Source organism: Prionailurus bengalensis, chromosome C2 (assembly GCF_016509475.1).
Source record: "Prionailurus bengalensis isolate Pbe53 chromosome C2, Fcat_Pben_1.1_paternal_pri, whole genome shotgun sequence".
NCBI lineage: Eukaryota > Metazoa > Chordata > Mammalia > Carnivora > Felidae > Prionailurus > Prionailurus bengalensis.
In genome coordinates this window covers 59,421,746-59,445,630 of record NC_057350.1, presented here as the reverse complement: position 1 = coordinate 59,445,630, position 23,885 = coordinate 59,421,746, and the positions used below count along the sequence as shown (strand labels likewise).

The window sequence follows — 23,885 nt, the reverse complement described above, 5'->3', positions numbered from 1 at the left end:
AGCCCTTATTTTAACACTTTGTGTGGCAGGGAGCGTGCTGCCTCCCCAGGCATCTCTCTTCATGGTTGAACAGCTCTTATATTTAGAACATTTTCCTTATAGTAAGCTGAAATCTTATCTACTATTTGGGCATGTGAAAGTTCAGCTGTCAGGATGCTGGAAAAACACAGTGGGGAAAGGGAAGAAAAAACATCAACTGGGTTATTTTTTCCATGGACGTAAATTGAATAGTTGGGTGAACATTTAGCTGGCTATACTACAGTTGAAAACACAGAAAAGAAATTGTTCTTTTAAGCATCTGTTAGACTGTCATGCTCTGAATATCTACAAAACAAATAGTTTCAAATCTCTAAGTACTCGTGTCATTTCAATAAACTGGGTGAATATTAAACACTTAAACAGAATAAAATACTTGTTTTTCAAAAAAACTCTTAAAAATAACCTCCGGATTTAGGGGTGCCTGGGTGGTTCAGTTGGATGAGCATCCACTTCGGCTCAAGTCATGATCTCGCAATTCATGAGTTCGAGTCTCTCATTGGGCTCTCTGCTGTCAGCACAGAGCCCATTTTGGGTCCTCTGTCTTCCTCTCTCACTGCCCCTTCCCCACTTGTGCATGCTATCTCTCAAAAATAAATAAACATTAAAAAAAAATAACCTCTGGATTTGAAACATTTTTTTGCTATGTTTTCACTATAACCACTCACTGATACAGAAATCCTGGTAACTTAGACATATTACCATGGACAGGTGTACATGTGTCATGTTTTAATGCCCATCTATTTTGACACAATGTTTAAATTAAAGATAAATTGAAGCTACAATATTTTAAAAATCAAATAAATTATTTCCAAAAATAAAATTAAAGGCATAATTTCCTTACTGCCTTTTTCCTCTTGTTAAGTTTTAAGTATAGCCAGGTTAATTTAGGTCCAACATAGTACAAAATTATTTCCATCTTATTCCAAGTTTACACTCAGGAATACTTTTTTATAATTATAACCCTTAAGTAATGGAATCACTGTTCAATTTCCAGTGCAACTGCACTGGTCTTTAATTGGAAGCAGAGGCTCTGGGACTCTTCTGTCCCTTCGTACATGGGGATATTGACTATTTACTGTCCTCTGTAAGACGTGTCTGGGGAGTTTCATAAATACTTGCATTTTGTGCAGCACATATTCAAACCATCAAGTGGTTTTCTTCTGAAGACCATGGCCATGAGGTCATGCATTCCTCTTGCCCATGTAGGGCACCTTCATACTCATCTGTTGGTTAAAGTTCAAAACCTTATTTGCAAAAGGAAATCTCAGGGTCCCAAGCCCCACTCAGATATCATACTGCAGTCCATACAGTCTCACGACTGCTTCCAGCTTGATCCGATTTCACACCATTGGCAGATTTCCATGGATACTGCTAGAATCAGTGCCCATCAGCAGGTTTCTGTGGTTACTGCTAGAATAAGTGCCTATTTTTTCAGCTCACTTGTAGGCCAGGGGAGGCTTGAGATTTCTCACTAAAGTTCTCTGCTCACTGTGGAGGAATTTGCAGCAGAAATGAAATATTGATGCTTGAGGAAAATTATAGTTACAACCACGTATGGGATAGATTGGAAGGATGAACCTGGTGGCCAGAAAACCAATCAGGAGACTTTTGCTGCTGTAGAGGTGGAAGCCAACAGGAGACACAAAGTGTACAGATTGCTCTGGCTTCTGATTTCACAACAGATTGACACAAAATACTTAATCAGTGAGTCCTCTTCCAGTGTTTAACCATTTCTCTTTGTGTTTGGTCCTTAGGATTTCTGTCTGACCCTTTAATTCCTTTCCACATCATTCTAGTAGCCCTTTGCCTTAGGCTAGAAGCCTGAGTTTATGGCTGTTCTTGTGTGGGCACCATTCCCTCTTCCCCCCGATTAGCTGAGTATTAGTATTGTGGTAGGCACATCCCATACATTAAAAGCCATCCACAGTTCAATTCATAGAGTCAGAAAGTAAAATAGTGGTTTCCAAGGACTGAGGAAAGAGGGGCAACGGAAAGCTATTGTTTAATGGGTAGAGTTGCAGTTTGGGAAGATGAAAAAGTTCTGAAGATGGACGGTGGTGTTGGTTGCCCGACACCGTGAGTGCATTTAATGCCACTGAACTATGTACTTAAAAATCGTAGCAATGGTTGGGGCGCCTGGGTGGCACAGTCGGTTAGGCGTCCGACTTCAGCCAGGTCACGATCTCGCGGTCCGTGAGTTCGAGCCCCGCGTCAGGCTCTGGGCTGATGGCTCGGAGCCTGGAGCCTGTTTCCGATTCTGTGTCTCCCTCTCTCTCTGCCCCCTCTCCCGTTCATGCTCTGTCTCTCTCTGTCCCAAAAAATAAATAAAAACGTTGAAAGAAAAAAAAAATCGTAGCAATGGTAAATTTTATGTTGTCTATATGTTACCATAATGAACAAACAAACAAAAATTGAGAACTCCTGGGGCAAATCAACCCAGAAGATTGCCCTACTTTGAGATACTTTATTTGTGTAAGCTAACAAATTCTCTCTGGTTTACGGCAGTTAGCTATGGATTTTCTGTTATTTGAACCACAAAGCATTCTAATAAAATCATTATTAGAAAAAAAATTAACCCCATTATTTATATAAAAAATAGCCTTTCACATTTTTATAGGTGAAGACACTGGGGTTCAGGGAGGTGGACAGCTTGTCCACATCACATGGTTAGTGAGCAGTGAACAAGGGATTCGAATCTAAGTTTTGTTTGGCTTCAAATTTTGTACTACATTTTCGTAGGCAAAACAAATCTTATCCAATGAATGTATCAAATCTCCATACACTCATACATTCATACATCTCCACCTAAGAACTGTTCTCCAACCAGGAATTCGGGGGGGAAAGGGGAATCTAAGTCGTTTCTCTTGTTTTTGATGCAGTTGCTTACCAACATTTATTTGCACTGATTGAATTTTCCCCATAGTTATGCCAAGACTTCTGTCAAAATCCACCATTACAAATTACTTGTAAAGGGACCACAGGCTTTTATTTTCCATACTTAACTTTTAAATAAAAATAACATTTAAAGCTTTGGAATGTTACCTGTTAACATATTCAGAATGAATTTTGCTTTGAACTTTTTAACTCACTTTGAAGACCACATTGTATTTGATCTTTATCCTGAAATTTTTTGCAACAGACTTTGGTTAAAAATATTTAAGCCATAACAATATAATTTTTAAACAGAGATGTGACTAGAAACTAATGTGACTCTTTAGAAAACAGTGGAGTCCAAATTCATATTATTGACTTCAAAGCAAACATCTTGGGAGACTATAGATAGTGATATTTCAATTATTTATTCATTGAAACACATAAGAAATACTTATTCTATGTCAGACACTCAGAGAATTTTTAAAATTCCTTTTTTATATTTATTCCAAATCCAGTTAATGAAGCACAAAGAAAACATTTCTTTTTTTTTTTTTAATATTTCTTTATTTGTTTTGAGAGAGAGACAGAGAGACAGAGCAGGCGAGGGGCAGAGAGAGAGGGAGAGAGAATCCCAAGCAGGCTCCACACTGTCAGTGCAGAGCCCAACACAGGGCTCCATTTCACAGACTGTGAGATCATGACCTGAGTCAAAGTCGAGTCAAACACTTAACTGAATGAGCTTCCCAGGTGCTCCAAAACTTACTTCTTTATAGTCATCTATTATTTTGACCCCAACCAGAAATATATAATTTTGTCATCTACCAAATAGACTATTCAATAGACTTGGCTTCTAGAATCTTCAGGCTATAACTAAAAGTCAATTCCAACTTCAGAGGCTGAAGAATTGATCAAGTTGAAGATATGCTAAAGATTCCTTTATGTGTAGCATACAACCACTTCAATAAGGCTAGCAGTTGGTAATATCCGATCACCCCATCTTAAATAGTACCTTTCTTCCTTTATATGCTATTACTTTTCCCTACATTATTTTTCTCTACTTGAGAAAACTGAATAGAATATCTCACTTAATAGAATGTGAGTTTCATGAGAGCAGAGACTTTTGCATGTTGCTGTATTCCTAACATTGGAATGTTTGACACATAAAAGGTGCTCCATAAACAGTTTTTGAATGAATAAGTGAATGAATGAATGAATGAACAAATAAAATGAAGATTTATATTACTTCACATAAAATTTTGCTTTAATTTCACAATTCCATAAGTCAATGCAAGTATAAGGTTTCAATTAATGACTTATATAGTTCAATGTTTTCTGTTTCTTCTATTATTATTCAATAAATAGAGATAAAGTGGTCCTCTGGTTCATTAGCAGTATAGATTATTTTCTTCTGTTCTTTCCTACTTCAAGGGGATAAGTTACCATTGGATTGCCTTCTGGAGTCTTGCTGTCTCTCCCTTTCACTATATTATATTGGCACAATTTTTGTGCCATAACTACATGCAGGGTGCTAAGAAGGATGCAAAATAAGTGTAGGACTACTCCAGGTTTTCAGGAGCTTAAAGATGTGCTTGCAAGAACAAGAGCCCATATTTAAAGTAAAAAACAATGAGAAGAGTGACGTTCTATGGAATACCTTCTCAGAGAGAGGAGAGTGGTTTGTGTTGGAGCTTCTCAGAGGATGGTGTAGAAGACAGAGTACAGCACCTTGACACTGAGAAATGAGCTGAATGTGGACACGTGAGGTGAGGACCTGTAGAGAAAGGGTCAGAGGCAACATGTGATTCAAGCTGTGGGGCAGCGGAAAACAGCACCGATCTATCAAATACAATGCCTTCCTCCTACAGCTGCCCCTCCTCTATGACCTTGACCCCTCATCTTTTAAACATTGTGCTCTGCCTGTTTCAGTTTCTGTGTCTCCCTCTCTCTCTGCCCCTCCCCCGTTCATGCTCTGTCTCTCTCTGTCTCAAAAATAAATAAACATTAAAAAAAATTTTTTTTAAATATATGCCAGAGAGGGTGATTTTTCTGCACCTGTACTCCTGCTAGCAGCCTAATTTAAGTTACCACACCATCTACTTGCTCTAGCGCAGTATCTTCCTCACTGGTCTCCCTGCTGCCATTGTCTATTCGCCATGTAGCCCCCCTAGTAATCACTTCATATTATATTCAGTTCTTGTGACATCCTTGCTTAAAAGCGTTCAAACATTGCTCTTCTGGGATACACTTGTGTAAGAGTCTGCTTCAGCGCCTGTGTACCTGTTGTTCCCTCCGCTTAGAATGTTCTTCCCCTCCCCCAACACTTGAGTGACTAGCTCCCCTAGCTTCCCTTAGGACCATTATCCTCGAGCCCTATTTAAAAATGGCCACACTCCATTCATCACCTTTTACTCCCTTCTCTTAAAAAAAAAAAAAAAAAAAAAAAAAAAAAAAAAAAAAAAAAAAAAATCTCTTCCAAGCACTTATCTGGGTACAGGTTTGTTTATTTATTTATTTATTCATATCCTTATTGCCTGTTTCCTCCCACTGGCATATAGGTTCCATGAGGTCAGGGAGTGCTCATTGCTATACCTCTTGTGACTAGAGCAATGCCTGGCATTGAATAAATATCTGTTGAATGAGTGCATTGCCGTCCTCTTGGTTAGCCCCTCCTTATGTAAGGTGGTATCCTGAGTGATGTGATCAAAACCCAGAGTGCAGGCACAGTATAGAGAAATTACAAGTGAACGATGGGGCAATCTTAGCAGAGCCAGTGCAGAAGACAGAACTAAGATGGGGACTGGAAAACGAGGATGAAAGGGCGGTCAGGCAATCCAGCACCTCCTGCCACACACAGAGTATCTAGACTCTTGTAGACTCTAGGGGACTCTAGAGCCAATGGAACATACCAAGCAGATATTCCAGTGTCATGCAGTGGCTGCCATGGAAAGCCTCTTTCTGGGGGAACTGAAGGAGCAAAGTTTCCAACAGGAATGGACTCTGTGCATATTGGCTGTAGCCATAGTCAGCACTGAATCTTTACACGAAGAGGAAGTTGGTGGTATTGCTGTGCAAGTATAATTGAAAATTGTTTATCTTTTCCAATGGGCTGTGAGTTTCTAAGGGGAAGAGACTGCCTGGTCCTGTATCACTCCTGATACAAAGTCTACACTCTTGGCAAATATTTGAGAGAATAGCTGAAAGAAGGGAGAAAAAAAAATGGATCACTGATCTCTTCTTGGCTATATACAAAGGTGTGAAGACCAGCATAACTAGAATTTGCCTCCTTAAACCTGATTGTTGGAAATCTTTTGCATGCATTACATGGCCAATGGTTAAGACTTTTAACAAGGTACTGTCTATCCCTTCCCAAGCAGCAAATTGATATGCCCACAAATTTACACCTCTTGCACAGACAGAATGACAATCAATATGGACCTAAATTTCAAATCATTGACCTCAAAGATTTAAAATGAGCCATTAGGTGATTCACATATTTCCCTAATCTTCCCTAATCTTCCTTAATAGCAAGATCTTTCTACTTGTTCTTATTAGGAGTTCAACATTCTCTTAATTAAATAACCTTCCGCTTGGGGAAAAAAGTGCCTTTAAGTCTCCCCCAACAAACTCTAAAGCAATTAAAAAAAATGAATAAAAAGAATATTAATAACCGTTTCCCAATAGTTTGGGACATTATCTTATCAAATAATTATTTTTATTTTACTTTTTTAAATACACATATTCATCAATTTTGGATCAAACATGTGACCCTGTTGACATTCCAGGGACAATTTTAGAGTGTTTCTTTGTTGGGAATTACCCTGTCTCAGAGCCTCTCTGGACTGGCAGCATCCTGAATTAACACATCCCTGGCTTTCCCCTGGACCCTGTTGTTTATTTCTTTCATTGTCCTACCCTTTGAATACTGAGAAAGAGGAGAATTCCTTTGCATTCTGAAAGACACAAATGTGGTCTTCATTCTTAAGACTGAACATTTGATTAAGGTCTGCAAATAAAAACGAAAAACACCCAGCAGTAACCTCAACGAGCCATTCCATGCTTCTGACACAAAGATGTGATAAAACAGCCCTGCTATTTTCCCAAGTCTTGGTACCAGGTTGCTGAAGCTTTAGGTCAGTGTGGGTCTGACCAGTTAGCACACCTTCTTCTGGATGCCTCCTTACATTCACTCCCACATTCATCAAAACACTACTCCCAACCCTGTATCTCCAAAGCCATTCTGTTTTGCTCATTCATTTCCTTTCCTCCCTCCAAATTACTGTGCAACGGGTGTCAGGCAGTTTCAACACAGTGAATTCCCAAACTAGCATTTCTAAAGTCCACTTTAAACTTGTATTCCTTTTACCCCCGTCTGCCTCAGCATCCATCTCTTTCAAATCTCTCTTCTCAGTTAATGGGTCACTGCTTCTTTTTTAGGTTATAGAAAAATGGAAACATCTCTGTGGAAGACTTTTTAATACAGAGCTCTTAAATCTTGGACTAGAAATTCAGAATCTTTGCAAACCATGTATCAGTACACGATTCTCCAGAAAGCTGTGGATTCCCACTTGTTTCCTAATTGCTTTTATTAAGTATGTGCTCCCTGGACTCTTAAGGTCTCAGGGAAGGCTTTAGGTATTGAGGTTGAAAACTTCCTAACAGGCAGGAGAAGCCCCACTCTGGCAGTGCGTCTGTGCGGGAAGGTGGGGGGCAGATAGCTCTGGGGAGGCACGGAGTCGGTCCTCCTCCGCCTACGTGGTTTGCGCGCCATCTAGTGGAGCTCACAGAAGGGAAGAAAGCCCCACGAAGACACACACACAGCTCAGGGCTGGGCTGGCTTCCCCTCTGGGTCAATTCCCCATGGCAAAACTGACTGTATTTCAACTTTACCAGTGCACAGGGGGCAAATGTGGTACACATCGTTAGGAGGTTGCTGAAAGGCATGGGATGTTTAAGGAAGAGGATAAAAGACTTTGAGAACCTATTAAGAAAGTCAAGAAGCACTGTTAGTTATTCCAGAAAGTAGCACTCTAAAAATATAAGTACTCTGGCTGAGAAAACAAATAATACTTCTCTCTGAATATGAGAAACACAAAAAGGAAGGAAGAGGAAAAAAGAGAAAGCATGGGGAGAAAATGAAAGAGGGAGACAGGATAGCATAATGCTGGGTAGATACTTCTAAATCTGGGTTCAAATTTCAGAGCTACCACCTACCATTCGTGCGATGTTGAGAAATTTATTTAAACTTACTAAGCTTCAATTTGTTCATCTGTAAAATGGGGGTCATCCCCCCTACCTTGTATGGATGCTATGAGGGTTAGAAAAAGGAAGATACAAAAGCACCAGGCCCAGGGATGCATGTGAAAATGCACAATAAATGGTAGTGTTATGAGTAGGGAAAAGACAAAAGTAAAAGAGAAGGAAAGAAGAAAGCTCAGTAAGGGATAGATGTGGAACACATTATGATGTAAGAAAGAAAATAACATCTGGGACTTCCAACTTAGCAGAGGCATTTATTTGATCAACTTAACAGGTGGATCCCATGAAAGGGGGAGTCTTCCCCGACCCCAGTAGATACAGAGTCTCTGTCTGAAGTTCACCTTTGTTACTGTATTCACAAGTGTCATAAAGGGCTTCACAGGAGAGCCTTCCCTCTTGGCACACCTTGGTCTTGAAGCTGTGGGCTGAGAACCCTACACTCAACCCCCTACAGGTCTTTAATTCAGTGCTGGGAGTTTGTGTGAAGGAAAGGTAAATGTGACCAGTCGGAGACGGGACTGATCAAGGGGGTGGCAATTAGGAACCAGTGAGGGTAACCATTAACACGACCTAGCTTGAAGGAGGCTTCTGAGAATCCTGGTTCACCACTGTCTATGGCCGTTAATCCGGATTGAATGGTGCTCTTTCAGAGACCGGGCTAAATATCTGTATACCCCGAGGCGCCTTCTCTCACCACCAAGAGCTAAATCCCCATGGCAGGTCCAGGAGGTGGATGCACAGAGCTGTCTCAGTCTCTCCTTTGGAACCTGATATGACAACTTCTAAGGATTGCCTAAAACCCTCCAGACAGCAGAAGCCTCTGGGAGCACAATACTGCAATACACCCCCCCACACACACCCCCAGACACACGATCATGTTCTCTGAGGAAGCTCTCTCTTAGCCTAGCGTCTCTAGCCAGAGCCCAGAACTAGAGATCATAATGCCCTTCTCCTGATGTAATGACCAATCACAATCTCAGGAGAACAGCAGCCATTGCTTACATTTCTAACCTTTTACCAGCTTCCTTCCATGCCAAAGAGAAAACTAGGAACAAGAACTCAGTAATATGATCCCCAATTAGCATAAAATAAAAACAACCCAGTCATGTTTTCCACGGGCTTTTCCAACCTCAAACTAAACACATGAAACAGGGAGAAAGAGATAAAAATATACACATGGAACTATAAATATATATACTGTCTGTGGATGTGCAGCCAAGCACCCTGAGCCAAACGAGTATCTGTCTCTAGGAAAGCCAAGCAGCCAGATGCAGAAATCTGAGAATTTTCCCTTTCCAAAGTACAGTGTGAGTACAGACAGGAAGGGAAACTATCCTTCCTGGCAAGGAAGGGGTTAAGTCCTCAGCCATCCTATTCTAAAGTGATTTATGATGATGGGTAGTGTTTCAAAACTCTCCCCCACCCCAAAGAGCAGCCCTCCCCTTCCCCACCGAGAGTCCACTCTCAACGTGCTGAAGTGAGAAGGAGGTGGTGTTTTGCTGATCTGTTAAATTCTTAGTGAAGTTTCCTTGATTTCCAGCGGCTGCTGTTGTTTGAGTTTGGTTTGGATCAAAACTGAGGTTGTCCTGGCATTTCTGGGACCGAGTCCAGGCAAGAGGAAGAAGAAAAAGGAGAAGGAAAAGAGGAGGAAAAAAAAAAAAAAAGGTGGGGAGAAATAAAGGGAGGAGAGAAGCGCAGGAAAAGAAAAAAAAAGTCTTTTTCAACATCACATTCCTGTGTTTTCCCTCAGCCTGGAAAACATATTAATCCCAGTGCTTTTACGCTTGGAAACAAAGGGACTAAGCCAGACTGTGGGGGAAAGGGTGATAAGAAGGATCCTGGAACTCTAAAGAGAGAGCAAGATTCAGGACTAGCTGGGACTCCACTTCCAGGGGCGCCCTGTGTTGTCGGCACAGGGGACTGGCACACACAGACACACAAGACCGAGCAGAAACTACAGACAAATGGAGAAGCAAAGACTTACAAGGACAGCTCCTTTCACCTCATCCTACTTGTCAAGAAGGTGAAAAGACAGCCAGAGGAAAGAAGAAAGCAGCTCAGCCCTCAGGTCAGGACAGGCTGTGGGTCGGTGGCGCCTTTGGGAGCTGGAGTTGCAGCACACCCCCCTTTGTACCGCTCAGCCTGCAAAGGAGAAAGAGGCTTGGGAGGAAAAGTATTTCATCTAGAAAACTGTCCTGGGACCACACTTCAGATTGCCTTTTAAACCCTCTGCATTCCATCTCCATGAGCCACCATGTAAGTGTGTAATCTTTTCTGTCTTTGGTGTGTTTGTTTGTTTCTTTGTTGCTTATTTGAAGAAATGAAATAGGAATGTTGTCATCATTAACGTGTTCAGTGTGCCTTTTCTCTGGAGCATCAGAGAGCCCGTGGAAACATTGCACGCAGGCTGAATGGGGGAACTGAGCTGGGTTTCCTGCTTAATGGAACGGTCTCTGTTAAGCACTAACAAATTGCAGGGGTTTAAAAGCAACAGGATCTCATCCTATTTTCCATTCCCTGACCTCCTTCCTTCTTCTCTCACCATCCCTTCCCCCACCCCTTGGCCAAGATAGAGAAAGAGAAAAAATGCCCAGTTCTGTTTGCAATTAAATGATTTTCTTTTCTTTCTTTCTTTTTTTTTTTTTCACTCCCCCTCCCCCCTCTCTGTCTTTTGACCCCGCTGCCTTTCAAAGTGGATTGCACAATGACATGGAGAATGGGACTCAGTGTTACCATGCTGCTGGCAATGTGGCTGGTGTGCGGATCAGAACCCCACCTCCATGCCATGCATAGAGGGAGCCACGGAGGGCGGAAGGTGCCCCTGGTCTCCCCCGTCCACAGAAGGCCAGCCCGGCTTCTGAGGCACACAGGGAAGGCTCAGGGACTTGAGAGAACCACTGTGGAAGACCCAAAGCTTCCGCCTCTCCAAAGAAGGAGGAGTGTGCCCGTGTTGAGGGTGGCCCCCGCAACAGCCCCGCCAGCCCGGCCGCGCGGCAGTGGAGCCCCGGCGAGACCGAAGCAGAGACCAGGAGCCCCGAGCTCTCCGCGTGACATGATCCGAGATGAGGGGTCCTCAGCCCGTTCCAGAGTGTTGCGCTTCCCCTCTGGGTCCAGCTCTCCCAACATCCTCGCCAGCTTCGCAGGGAAGAACAGGGTGTGGGTCATCTCGGCGCCGCACGCCTCGGAAGGCTACTACCGCCTGATGATGAGCCTCCTGAAGGACGATGTGTACTGCGAGCTGGCCGAGAGGCACATCCAGCAGATCGTGCTGTTCCACCAGGCCGGCGAGGAAGGAGGCAAGGTGCGCAGGATCACCAGCGAGGGCCGCGTCCTGGAGCAGCCCCTGGACCCCAACCTCGTCCCAAAGCTCATGAGCTTCTTGAAGCTGGAGAAGGGCAAGTTCGGCATGGTGCTGTTGAAGAAGACGCTGCAGGTGGAGGAGCGCTACCCGTATCCGGTCAGGCTGGAGGCCCTGTATGAGATCATCGACCAGGGCCCCATCCGCCGGATAGAGAAAATCAGGCAGAAGGGTTTTGTCCAAAAATGTAAGGCGTCTGGGGTAGAGGGCCAGGTGGTGGAGGAGGGGAACCATGGTGGAGGAGCCGGAAGGCCAAGCCTGAGCGGTGAGAAGAGAAAAGAAGACCAGAGGCGAGCACAAGTCCCGCCGACCAGAGAGACTCGGGGGAAGGTGCTCAGGAAGCCGGCCACCGCCACGGCCGCTGCTCCCCCCGCTCCTCCAACCCCAAGGGCCGCCACCACCCTGTCTCCTGCTGCAGTGCCAACAGTGACCCGGGCCACCTCTCGGGTGGTCACCGCGGCTGCAAGACCGACAACCACCACGGCCTTTCCCACCACCCAGAGGCCCTGGACCCCCAGGGCGCACCCCTCCTCGGACGCCCACCGGCCCCCAGCAACTGCTGAGGTGGCCACGGCCAGGGAGCCCGGGGCCTCGGAGAATCTCTACCCCCAGCCCAGGAAGGAGCAGCACAGGGAGAGGCTGCAGGTCACCAGGAGGCCCAGCAAGGCCACCAGCTTGGAGAGCTTCACGGCTGCCCCTCCCACCACCGCCTCGGAGCACAGCACGCGGGCAGGCGCGGGCCGTCTCCGGGACAACCGCACCGACCGGCGGGAGCACGGCCACCGGGACCCAAACGTGGTGCCAGGTCCTCACAAGCCAGCGAAGGGGAAACCTCCCAAAAAGAAAGTCCAGGACAAAATCCTTAGCAATGAGTATGAGAGTAAATACGACCTCAGCAGGCCAACTGCCTCTCAGCTGGAGGACGAGTTGCAGGTGGGGCATATTCCCCCCCAGAAAGCAAAGGAATCCAAAAAGCACGAAAAGCTGGAGAAACCTGAGAAGGAGAAGAAAAAAAAGGTGAAAAACGAGAAAACAGACAAGTTACTCAAGAGTGAAAAGCAAGCGAAGAAGGATAAGGCTGAGAAAAAGAGCCGGCAGGAGAAAGAGAAGAGCAAGAAGAAAAAAGCAGGGAAAACAGAGCAGGATGGCTACCTGAAACCCACCACAAAACACTTCGCTCAGAGTCCCAGGAAGTCCGTGACCGATCTGCTGGGGTCCTTTGAAGGCAAACGACGACTTCTTGTAAGTAATCTCCCCAGCAGTGTTCTGTGGGCCGAAGCAGGGTACGTTAATGTTTGCTTTGTTATTTTTCTAAAATCATGTTGCTAGACGGCGGGCTGTGGCTGAACCCAGGCCGTGTGGAGAAGATCAGGAGGTGTGCCAAGAGAGGGTGGCCAGGCCCGTGCTCTGTGAACCTCTGTCCACACAGATTCCTGGCCCTAACGTCCAGACTCAATGGCCAGAGGACCTCAGACCTTGTGCCTGGGGAGGCACCTATGCTCAGCTTCTTCCAAACCTGTCAGTGCCCACCCCTCACCCTTAGCTCTCTCCCAAGGGATAGTTCTGGGTATAGTTCCTAAAATGGCATGCTTTGACTCTGGTGACAACTTAGGAAAAGGACTTATCTCTTCATGAGCTTAGGAACTAGACGCATGTGTGTGGGGAATTGGTAAAGTTTTTCCTCTTCCCCCTAATTAGGTCTGGATCAACACATGGAAGCCTCAAAAAGGAAAGTAAGGCAGCCTGGGTGGGGAGTGAGTGTGACTGGGAGTGGGGGAGGGTCCTTGTTGGTGTGACCCTCACAAATACTTTAAAACCAGCTGAAGTCTTCTCCCCTTAAAGATTGCCTCCCTCGTCACTGCCCAGCTTCCAGTAAGAGGCCAAAAAGGTAGAGTGTGAGGAACTGGGTTGATTGTTCCAATTTCCAATACCCTAGAGACAGATGTCAGTTTCTCCTGAGCCCCTGTCAAATGAATGTGTGTGTGTGTGTGTGTGTGTGTGTGTGTGTGTGTGTGTGTAAGGAGACAAGCAGCTCTTTCTCCTACTTTGTGGGTGTTTCTGAAGCCACTGATGTTGAGCAAGCTGTAGGTCCACCTCAGGAGCTCTCTCTTTTGGCCATTACTTGCCTCCATCCAAAGAATGATAAAAGAATCTAGTCAAATCCAAGGAAGCCTTTGGACAGAAATGAATCCCATCCTAAATGTAAGGGCAGTTGTCATCAGCCATGTGAGAATGGCTCCTTCCCCTCTCCATGTCTCCTTGCCCCTTCTTTCAGGGCCCTTCCAAGATTTCTACCCCTTCTTAATACTGTCATTTTACTCCAGGCTGTCAAGGAGGAGAAGGTACCACACAATCACTTCAGAGAAAAGGATCAGAAATTAATGTTGGGCAATGTGGGTCAGGGATGAGTTTTTTCAGATACATGGGTGGGAAGGAGACCTCTCATGCCACCGAGGACAGCATCTGTCCTACCGAAGGCACAAGGTGACTCTGCACCTTGCATTATCCCCACCAAAGGAGACAGGCACTCTTCTCTCAAGGCATGTCTCAAAGGGGCTTTTAGTTTTTCCAGACTAATGATGGATTAATTGGTCATTAATGGATTAAGAATCTGAGCAGCGGGACTCTGGTGTCCATTCATCTTTAGTGGTTTCAAAAAAGCTGAAAGAGGCATTTGAGCAGAGTCCCTGGTGGTGTTTATCATGGGCGAGACATGTCCCAAAATTCTCTTAGCTGTTCCACAATAGTGTACCTATGTATTAGAACAAAACGTAAGTTTTCATTGATTGTACAGGTTTGTGTGGTGTGTGTATGTGTGTTGTTATGTGGTGGTTTTTTTTTTTTTGGTATATTTTACTCATTTTTAACTGAGCCTTAAAGTATATAAATTAGTTAGTAGAGGATATGCTGTCTGCTAGAGTACTTTAACAGCTACTTGGTTATTTTCAGAGGACATAAATTTAAGTGAGAATATTTTAGTCAGAACCAAAAGAATTGCTATTTCAGAGAAGAATTTACCTGGTACTTAAATGTTTATTAGAGAACCCAAGGGAGTCAACTGCTGTCTTTGGGGCGTGGGCAAGCATTGGCAGTGTGCTCCTCCTGAGTACACAGCACTTAGTCCAGCCTGTGAAAGCACATCACCCAACCCTGGCCATTTAGCCAACAGGGCAGGCGAAGTGTTCCTCGTGGGTAGGGTTCAAGCAGGGGAGAAATAATCCTGGGTAAAATGTCAGGATTGTAATTGTGCACCCGGCTGGCAAATACTGCCATTGCCCCTGGTTTCTGAGTCAAAAGAAAGAGGTTTTCATACTCTATCCCTGATATTAGTCATGCCTTTCATTTCTCCCCCTTTCTCTCTACTCCCTTAGTCAGGGATTTGAAAGTCCAGCTGGCTATTTTCTGCTTTAAACAGTATCCCTGATCATAAATTTCTAGCAAATGAAAATCAAGCGACAGTTTCTGCTGATGTCATGTGAGGCAAAACAGAAACCAGCTGGGATTGCTCACGGCAGTGTTGCTCTTTGGGGCTGGTGAACGAACCAGGTTTGTTATTAGAAAGAAAGTAGCAAGAGGAGGCAGTTCAATCTCGCCATCCCGCATGTGCCCAGCTGCTGATCCTATCAGAAATGTGTGTTCTGAAGAGCTAATATCTAAAATAGGAATGGGCGAGAAAAGACAAGATGAAATAAACGTGACAAAATAGCAAAAGATGGAGAGAAAAGAAATTCCATTTCACCAGGCAGAGAGGAGACTTGTGTTTCTGGGCGAAAGGGCTTGTTGGTGCCATTTGTCTTTTTCTACTCATTTTTCCCATTCGACACGCCGGTGTTACTCGGGAGGTTCAGTGATTCAATTAATATTCACTAAGGCTCAGCACGCTCTGAGTTGTTAAAGACGGCTGACAACATATACCTCCAACTGGCCTCAACCTAACCCAGTGTGCTCGGACTGAAATAAGGTGTCACTCCCAGAAATCACGCAGGACTTTGAGCTCATCTTTCCAGTTTTTCCGTAACCTGGTGCCCAAGTACAATTTATCACAAAGCCCTAGTGCTTTTACACTTATTTAGATCATTCTTTAGATGTGAAAACATCATGTAATCACTCCTTATCCAATTTTTTAGAGAAACGGTGGCTGCAGTGGTATGAGTGAACATCATAGTAGGGACCTTCAAAGGAGCTGCAAGTAAAAACAGGTTTCCTACTCTGAGGCCAGAGGTCAGTCCTTCCAAGCCCCTGCCTGTCAGCCTGTGAACAGAAAAGGGCACATCCTTTGGCAACGTAAGGTGCTTCACCAAAACTGTGTGGTTTAATTTTCACAACAACCCCATGAGAAAGGACTGATTAACTCTACCATACAGCCAAGAAAAGAAGCTCAGAGAGGTTGAGAAGTTTCCCAAGGTGTGCAGCTAATATGTGGCAGAGTCAGAGTTAGAACTCGGGTCTGTTTGATTTTTCTTAAGTTTATTTATTTATTTTGAGAGAGAGAGAAAAAAACATGAGTCAGGGAGGGGCAGAGAGAGAGAGGGAGAAAAAAAATCAAGCAGGCTCCGCACTGTCAGCACAGAGCTGGTTGCGGGGCTCAAACCCACCAACTGTGAGATCTTGACCCGAGCCAAAGTTGGATGCTTAACTGACTGAGCCACCCAGGCACCTGGGCCTGTTTGATTTTAAAGCTCACATTCCACCCTCTCCCTCTATTCTGCCTTCCTATGGGTGTGAGCTTCTAGTGGGCATAAGCAGTAAAGTGAGGGGGAAACTAAGGATTCATCCTGTTAATCAATACAGATGTTTTAAAATTCACTTTCAACCTTAAATTACTCAGGTAAACGGCCAGGTATATCAATTGTCAACATTTTTTTGCTAAGCAACAATGTAGAGTTTCCGCCTTTAATACCCAGGTAATTCTCTGCACCTTAGCTCTCTGGCTTTCCTGGCCCTCAGTCAGTGGAGAACAATAGACTGAATCCCTGTTAACCTAATCCCTCAGACCGGTTGGTGTCAGTTTGGGATTGACAACGTAAGAACACAGTTAAGCCTTTTATCATGAAAACATTGGAACTATGTGGAGCCAAGCTCTAGAGCCACCACTTTGTGCCCCGAGATGTCCCTACTTGTCAATTAGCAAGAGGCCTCATAATGTGGGACTGCATAGACTCGAGATCAAGTTTAAGTACTCTTTGGAGACTGAATCTCTTCTAATGCAACTGGGTTCACACTTTTAGCCTTACCTCAGAAATCTGGGTATTGGGACAACAAGCCACTTATTTGGTTTAATTTTAGAAAGGGATACAAAGCTCTGCTTTACTGAGACGACTAGCTTGAATGTCATTTTTCAGAATCCTGTAAAAATCTCGTGTTTTGATCCTAGTGCAGCACTTAGAAGAAGCTGAAACTTAAAATATCTTCCCTCTGGCATCCTCCCATTCCTGTTTGCTCCCTTTACTTATGCAAACTGGCTTCATGACATTCTGAGGCTCCTTGTGCCAATACACCAGTTGGAAACAGAAATGTAAAAAAGAACACAACACAATTCTCTATTCATGACACATGCCCTGATTTATCACCACCAAACTGGAAAGAGGGCAAGTGTCAGACAATAATGTTTACCAAAAAGTTCTAGGATGCTCTTTTTAGGAAGAGGGGACTGGACATGGTTACCATTTTAAATACCGTTGGAAATACTGCCGAACTGAACAGTGAATGGGCTGGAGGTGTCAGTATACAGAGACAGAGTCGCCAAAATATGTTCACGTGATCGGCCTCCTCTGATACAAACTCGAGGAACAGATTAAATGGGGGTGGGGGGGGAGGAGTGTCTTTATCAGCTGGTTTGCAGGCTGCATCTAGACATTCTTCAGCAGGGGACCACTTCCTCTCCTCTGGCTGGAGTAATCTGTGGGACCCGAGAAATGTGGGCCTGCCTCTGAAGAGCAATTAAAAGAAGAAAGTGGCCATTGTGGGCCAGTAAAGGCATTAAGAAGGATCTTGCATTTGAAGACTACATGAGATGTGGATAAGGGGGAGGGGAGGGAGAGCTTTCTGGGTGGAAAGAGTGATAGGGGCCAAGGCAGAGGAAGGGATGAGAGTGAACTCTTCAGAGGCAACATACACGTATGGTGTTTGTGTGCACACAGCCTGTAGATAGATAGATAGATAGATAGATAGATAGATAGATAGATAAATAGAATTTTTTTCTTGATTTTCACTACTTGATGAGTGGCAGAGTTGTTCTGTTATAAAGATGCAAAAGCTAAGGTTCATAAGATTTAAGTGGTCTTGTTGAGGCTGCAGGGTAGCCAATGGTGGAACTAGGAGAAAATGCAGGCCCTCCCACTTTGGCTGCAGACACCCTTTCTCTGTGCCACTCTGCCCAGATTCCTTTCATTTTACCATTGAGAGCAGTCTGGCTGAAGAGTGAAGAGGTCATGTAAGGGAGGAATAAGAGGAAAGGTTAGCAAGAGAGAGCCTGGGGCCAGGTTGCCGAGGGAGGGAGGAAATGAGTCATGCAAAATAAATGTCACCTCACTGGTGGGTTAAGGCATCCCTGGGCATAGGTCCTGAGATGCAAATAAACATCAGGGCTCTTTATTTACCTCTGTTGGATTCCCACTGGGTATCCAATGGCCTCAGGCTGTGGTGTTCAGAGGTACCGAGAAAAACTGCCAGGCAGGGGAGGATGAGGTTCTGTACGAGATTCTATATTGTCTGCAAACCCCAGTTATGCACAAGAAGGACAAAGGGACCAGAAGTAGTTTTGAGGAATCTGGAAATCCTGTCATGTCATGTCATGTCATATCATAGACTGTAATGGTTCATGGCAAAATATGTCAAGAATGAAATGTATGGATTTGAAGTTACAGTGGCAGATAACTATCAGTCATCTAACACATGGGCACTCCTCTAAATATATTCTAAATATAGAAAAAGGAATCCAAGATCATTACCAGTAGAACTTACCCTTGTTTTTGACGGTTTTGTGTTTTCACGTAAACATTCATTTATTTTAAAATAGTGTGTTTGTGAGCAAAGAATGGCCAGAAAGAAAAACCTAAAACATACCAACTGAAAATAAAACTCCAAGATTTGGGCCACCACCAAAGCTGAAGAAATGCTTTCAAATATCATAAAGCTAATTAAAAACTAACAAACAAAGCAAAAATATCATCACCGTGTATTTTTTATAGCCACTTTAAATCTTTTTTTAAGGCTGAGTATGAATCAAGGAATACATTTGGGGAAATACTATTTTTCCTTTGGGAAATTACATTTCTAAAATAAGCGTTTTCTACCCAACCCTGTCTGTCTGAACAGGCATATAAACATGAAATCAAAAATAAACAAAATCATGACTACTTAAAGTAAATAACAACCTGAGGGGAAAAGAATTTAATCCCAGAAAAATCTTTGTTAATGTTCCACTCAAAAGTGTTATTGAACACATTTTGATATCCACGAGTGATAGAATTTGGCAGGTACAGGAAATCTTTAAAAGGGAAAGCCTACAGGCAACAATTAACACATCTGTGACAGAGAAAGATAAATACCAATATCAAGCTGGGAGCAGATTTAGTAACCATTTTGATAAAGTGTGAGGATGAGGTTTAGCAACATGGTGACTTCCTTTCTGAAAAATGCCAAGCTAATAGTCACAAACTTCAGAAATATTTTGTAAGTTTAGATGGGCAAGTAGCAAAGTGGCTGATAAAAGCATAAGAGACTCTTAAAAACTGAGAACAAACTGAGGGTTGATGGAGGGTGGGAGGGAGGGGAGGGTGGGTGATGGGTATTGAGGAGGGCACCTTTTGGGATGAGCACTGGGTGTTGTATGGAAACCAATTTGACAATAAATTTCATATATTGAAAAATAAAAGAAAAAGAAAGGAAAGGGAATACCAAAAAAAAAAAAAAAGAAAAGAAAAAGAAAAAAAGAAAAGTGGCTGATAAATTTGAATGTGGTCAAGTTCGAGAAATGTGTATAGAGGCTGGTCTCTAAGCTAAGTGACGAGTTAGCAAAAGATCAATAGATAGCCTTCAATGCAGACACCAGCCTAGTGAGGTATGTGGGGTCAAAGAGCTCAACAAAGACCTGGTCATCCTCAGAATGAAACTTCACATCAGTGGGCAGGGTGAACACCACCATGCCCACTCACTTGTGGAGTGAGGTATACAGTTCTGGTTTCTGCTCATGAAAAATGTGGTAGAATTGGAGACGGCTCAGGAAAAGGCTACAAAAATAATCAAGGAAGCAGAAAAGCTTTTATATCCACTTAGATAGGAGCATTGAGACATTCTTAGAGCATTCAACAGGAGCCCTAAAAATAAGGATATTCTCTTTTTCTACAAAATTACAAAATATGTTGTCCCAGATGGCTCCACTGACTACAGCATCTCTTTCTTTTGCTCTATTTTTCCTCTTTTTTCCCCAGAACTCAGGGGTTCAAAGTGAGCTTGAAAGACACAAGGAGTTAGGTGAAAAATACCAGGTCTGAGTTAGAAAGAAGGCTGAAATGAAACAGTAAAAATCCATCCTGTTGGGGGATTCGAATGTCAAAGAAGTCTGCCACAAGCTCTGTATGGGCCCAGTGTGACAAAACATAGGCGAAAAGGCCATCCTAAAAACTTTCTGCAAGTTGCCTACTAAAGATACTGAGTCATTGAATGTTCCGTAGTGCCCCAGGCCTGGTTATGAAGCTCTCTCAACCCTATGGGAGATGACACAAAAGAGTAAAAACCACTGAACTTACAAATGTGTGAGCTGCCAATTAGGATTATGGAGACCAAAAGGAAGGAAAGGAGATAGCATTTATTGAGCAATCATGACATGTCAAGCATTCATGTAATGCTCGTAACAGCCTTGCAAAACAAGTATTCCTGTGCAGACTTCACAGAGGAGAAAACTAAGGCACATGGAGACTGGTGATAAAGATAACTGGTGGGAACAGAAAATTCTAAGGTGTCTGGAACCATTGAAATAAAGAGGGCCTTTCTGAATGGCCTGTTTTGGCCCTAACTATGCTAAGTGTCCAGGGGAGCGCTTTAGTTGACTTTAGTGCCAGTCACTGCCAGCCCTCTATTCCAAATGTTCCCTTTGGATTTTGCCTCTGTGTACAACCATCACTGTGAATTAATATTTGCTTGCCTCCGCCTGCCTTTAGCTGATCACCGCTCCTAAGGTTGAGAACAACATGTATGTGCAACAGCGAGATGAGTATCTGGAAAGCTTCTGCAAGATGGCCACCAGGAAAATCTCCGTGATCACCATCTTTGGCCCTGTCAACAACAGCACCATGAAAATCGACCACTTCCAGCTAGGTTCTTTTAAACATTTTAATTACATTATTGTTTTTCTCATACGTAAGGTGGGACAAACTTTATGGGAGAGGTCAGTGGGAAATTAAGAGGAAAATTCAGATATTCAGAGGGCTCTTTCCTTGTCGTAACAAAGGTCAGCTTACCTACCTACTTATGTTAACTGTTCCACATGGTTCTGGTGTAGGTTTTTGGCACTTTAAAATGAAAAAATAAATATGCAAGAATTCTATGGTTTGCAGATCAATAAGGTAGAGAAAAATGTGAGAGGTAATACAGTGGTGGGACAGCCAGAAAAGTATGTAGACAGTTTCTTCTGGATCTGGAGTCTTCTTGCCTGTGACTAATACCATCTGATCTTCCTGCTGCCTTCATGCTGCAGGTGACTCACTCACAGATGGGGACCTGCCAGGCCCTTGGAAGCACTTGACTCTGGCAAGACTGGGGAGGGCTGAGAGACGCTGTTCAGCTAAATGAAAAGTCACTGAAAGTGTGGACTGAACTGCACCCAAGTCCTTTTGGAGAGCAGAAGAATTTGGCTGAATGTAGAGTTTTCACAATTTTTCATATTAATGGTGCATGTGAGGCTCAGGAGGTGCACAGCTCAGTGCTGGGCAGCTGTCTAACTTCTTGCAATTCTCATGGGAATGTCGCAAGACTTACTGTGAGTAGTTCAGCCACAAAGTCAGAAGCCCCAGATCTGACCCACCCAGTTTCTTTTATAATTATTACATCTCTGGGGCTTTATCTTTAAAAAAAAAAAAAAAACTTTTACCCTTCATGTATTCTCGACTTCTCAAAGTTTTTATTTTAACTATAATGAAAGTCCTTCATATTTTACCATATGCATATCCTGCCTATTTTTCATAAAATATATTTCCTCTGAAAGAATATAAAACACATTTTCCCCATTAGTTAACAGTTAGCTTCAATATATATAACACATTAGCTCACAGATTTTTCTGTCATGTGATCTTGATGTAACAGAACACATAGTAGTCATAATTATGTCATGAGAATGTCATTTGGTTTGAATATTGTCTGGCTTCTAAATCATATTTTTTAAATTGTGGTTAAAACACAACAGAAGACTGAACTTCTTAACTAATTTCTAAGTGCACGGTATAGTGTTTTTAACTAGAGGCACAATATTGTACGGCAGGTCTCTAGAATTTATTCAGATACGGAATTTCAGTTATGCCTTCTCTCTTTTTATTAACTCACCTTCCACTGAGATAGCTCCAAAGGATGGAAAATAAATTCCATCCTTTCCAATGTCCCATCATAAATCATTGTGGATTGGTGATTGGTTTGTGGACATTAATCCTTGTGCGGCATGTGTTTGGGAGAGAAAACAACAACAAGGTCCTTTACCAAAACAACAATACTCATACATACAAACAGAAGATACGACAGAAGGTCTGGAGTCAAACAGACCAGTTCAAACCAACAGTCCCAACTTATTTCTTGTGTGACTTTGGGCAAGTTACTTCCTGAGCCTCAGCCTTGAAAATAATTATATCTCTTTCACAGGCTATGGTGAGGATTTAGCAAGGTAATGTGTATAAATATGTGCCATATAATAAGTACTATGGTGTGGTCATCGTTACCACCATTTTTTCCGGCAGGCATCTGGAGATCAACGAACTGTCACAGGGACTAGAGCACCTATAATGAAAAGGGACTTGTAATTGCTTTCTACTAATTACAGAATGTTAACAGTGAACCCTCATGACTGCCCTTCGAGGTCACAAGGTGCATTACTACTCCTGGTAATAAAACCAAAGCCCAAAAGACTAATACTACAAAGCCACATATTTAGTGTTTAACTGAGATTCAACCATTAGCTTCCTGGATTTTTAAATAGTAGCAAGAGCCAGTGAGCTTAATTACAGCCCAGATGTCTAGAAAGGAAGTAGGTATTCAATCTAGTGCAGAAGCTGGTGCTGGCTGGTGATAAAAGGCCTCCTCCACCAGGTGTTTCCAGTGTCAAATGTGTTGCCCACCAACCCTTACACAAAGAAACCTCATTCCTTATTTCAGAGAAGTTTGGAAAAATCATTATATGTTCTACTTCAGTCTCTATGTGGTCCCAACTGTTATAAGCATCTGGTGTTGCCTTGGCAAATTTTTAGCATTAATCCTGCTGTTTTTTAGACATCTGGATTAAATATGAGCTGTAGAGGCACTGAGGGGTTTTTTTCCCTGCCCTATTGGAAATCAGGTATTGTGCATTGGTGTTTGCCTCTCACTGAATGGCAGTTTGGACTTGATCTGGGGGGGGGGGGGGGGGGGGGGGCTTTTATTTTGTTCCTCATTTAATTCCTGGAAGGCCTTTCTCTCCTCGTGTTATGTCCCAGCTTACCCTTATGGGAAAGGCTGTAGAACTTTCAGCCAAGACTGGGAGCCAGCCATGGGAAAACAGGAATTGGCATGCATCATGGGCTCAGTGAACCAAACTCTAGCCTTGACCAATTTTCAGCTGGAAATCTATCAGATGGCCTTACTTTCCTTAAAAATAAATCAAGTAGTCTCTCCTCTTCCAGACTTTTACTGGGCCTCAAAAACAGAGACCCACATCCAACTACACTGTGGGCTGTACTCACCAGCTGGTCCATCTCGCTAAGTGTATTTGAACTATAAATGATGGACCCACAAATTCCAGGAAATTTACCTTAAGATTTCAGTCATTAGCCTAATGAAAGTCACTCATGCCTGAGCAAATTGCAATGCAGGATAAGCCCATCTGGTTTTCTCATCCAAGATAATATTATACATGAGAGTTTAGAAAGACATGGTACATTAAAGCATTCCCAATTGTTAGTGGTATTTAAAATATCAATTGGGTAGAAAAATTTGTATCTATGTCAAGAGGAGGAATTACAGACTAAGTGTGCAGATGGGAAGAAGTTGCTGGCCTAAGACACTTTGTTGCAGAACTGAAAAGAGAAACTGAGGGGAAAGCACAGCAAACATGTTTCTTTCTTAGCAGAATAGAGGGCTGAAAAATATTTGGCACTGATAGTCAATCACCGGATTTTAA

The 23,885-nt window shown here is 43.2% G+C and overlaps 1 protein-coding gene across 1 annotated transcript in view; it reads left to right on the top strand.

Moving 5' to 3' along the window:
* The first annotated feature begins 7,637 nt into the window (after positions 1-7,637).
* Positions 7,638-23,885, top strand: part of CCDC80 (coiled-coil domain containing 80) — a 38,433-nt gene continuing 22,185 nt past the window's right edge. The window contains exons 1-3 of the mRNA XM_043594182.1: positions 7,638-10,425; positions 10,863-12,769; positions 20,689-20,845. Coding sequence (XP_043450117.1) covers positions 10,874-12,769; positions 20,689-20,845 — 2,053 coding nt within the window. The 5' untranslated portion in view covers positions 7,638-10,425; positions 10,863-10,873. The remainder of the gene's footprint in view (positions 10,426-10,862; positions 12,770-20,688; positions 20,846-23,885) is intronic.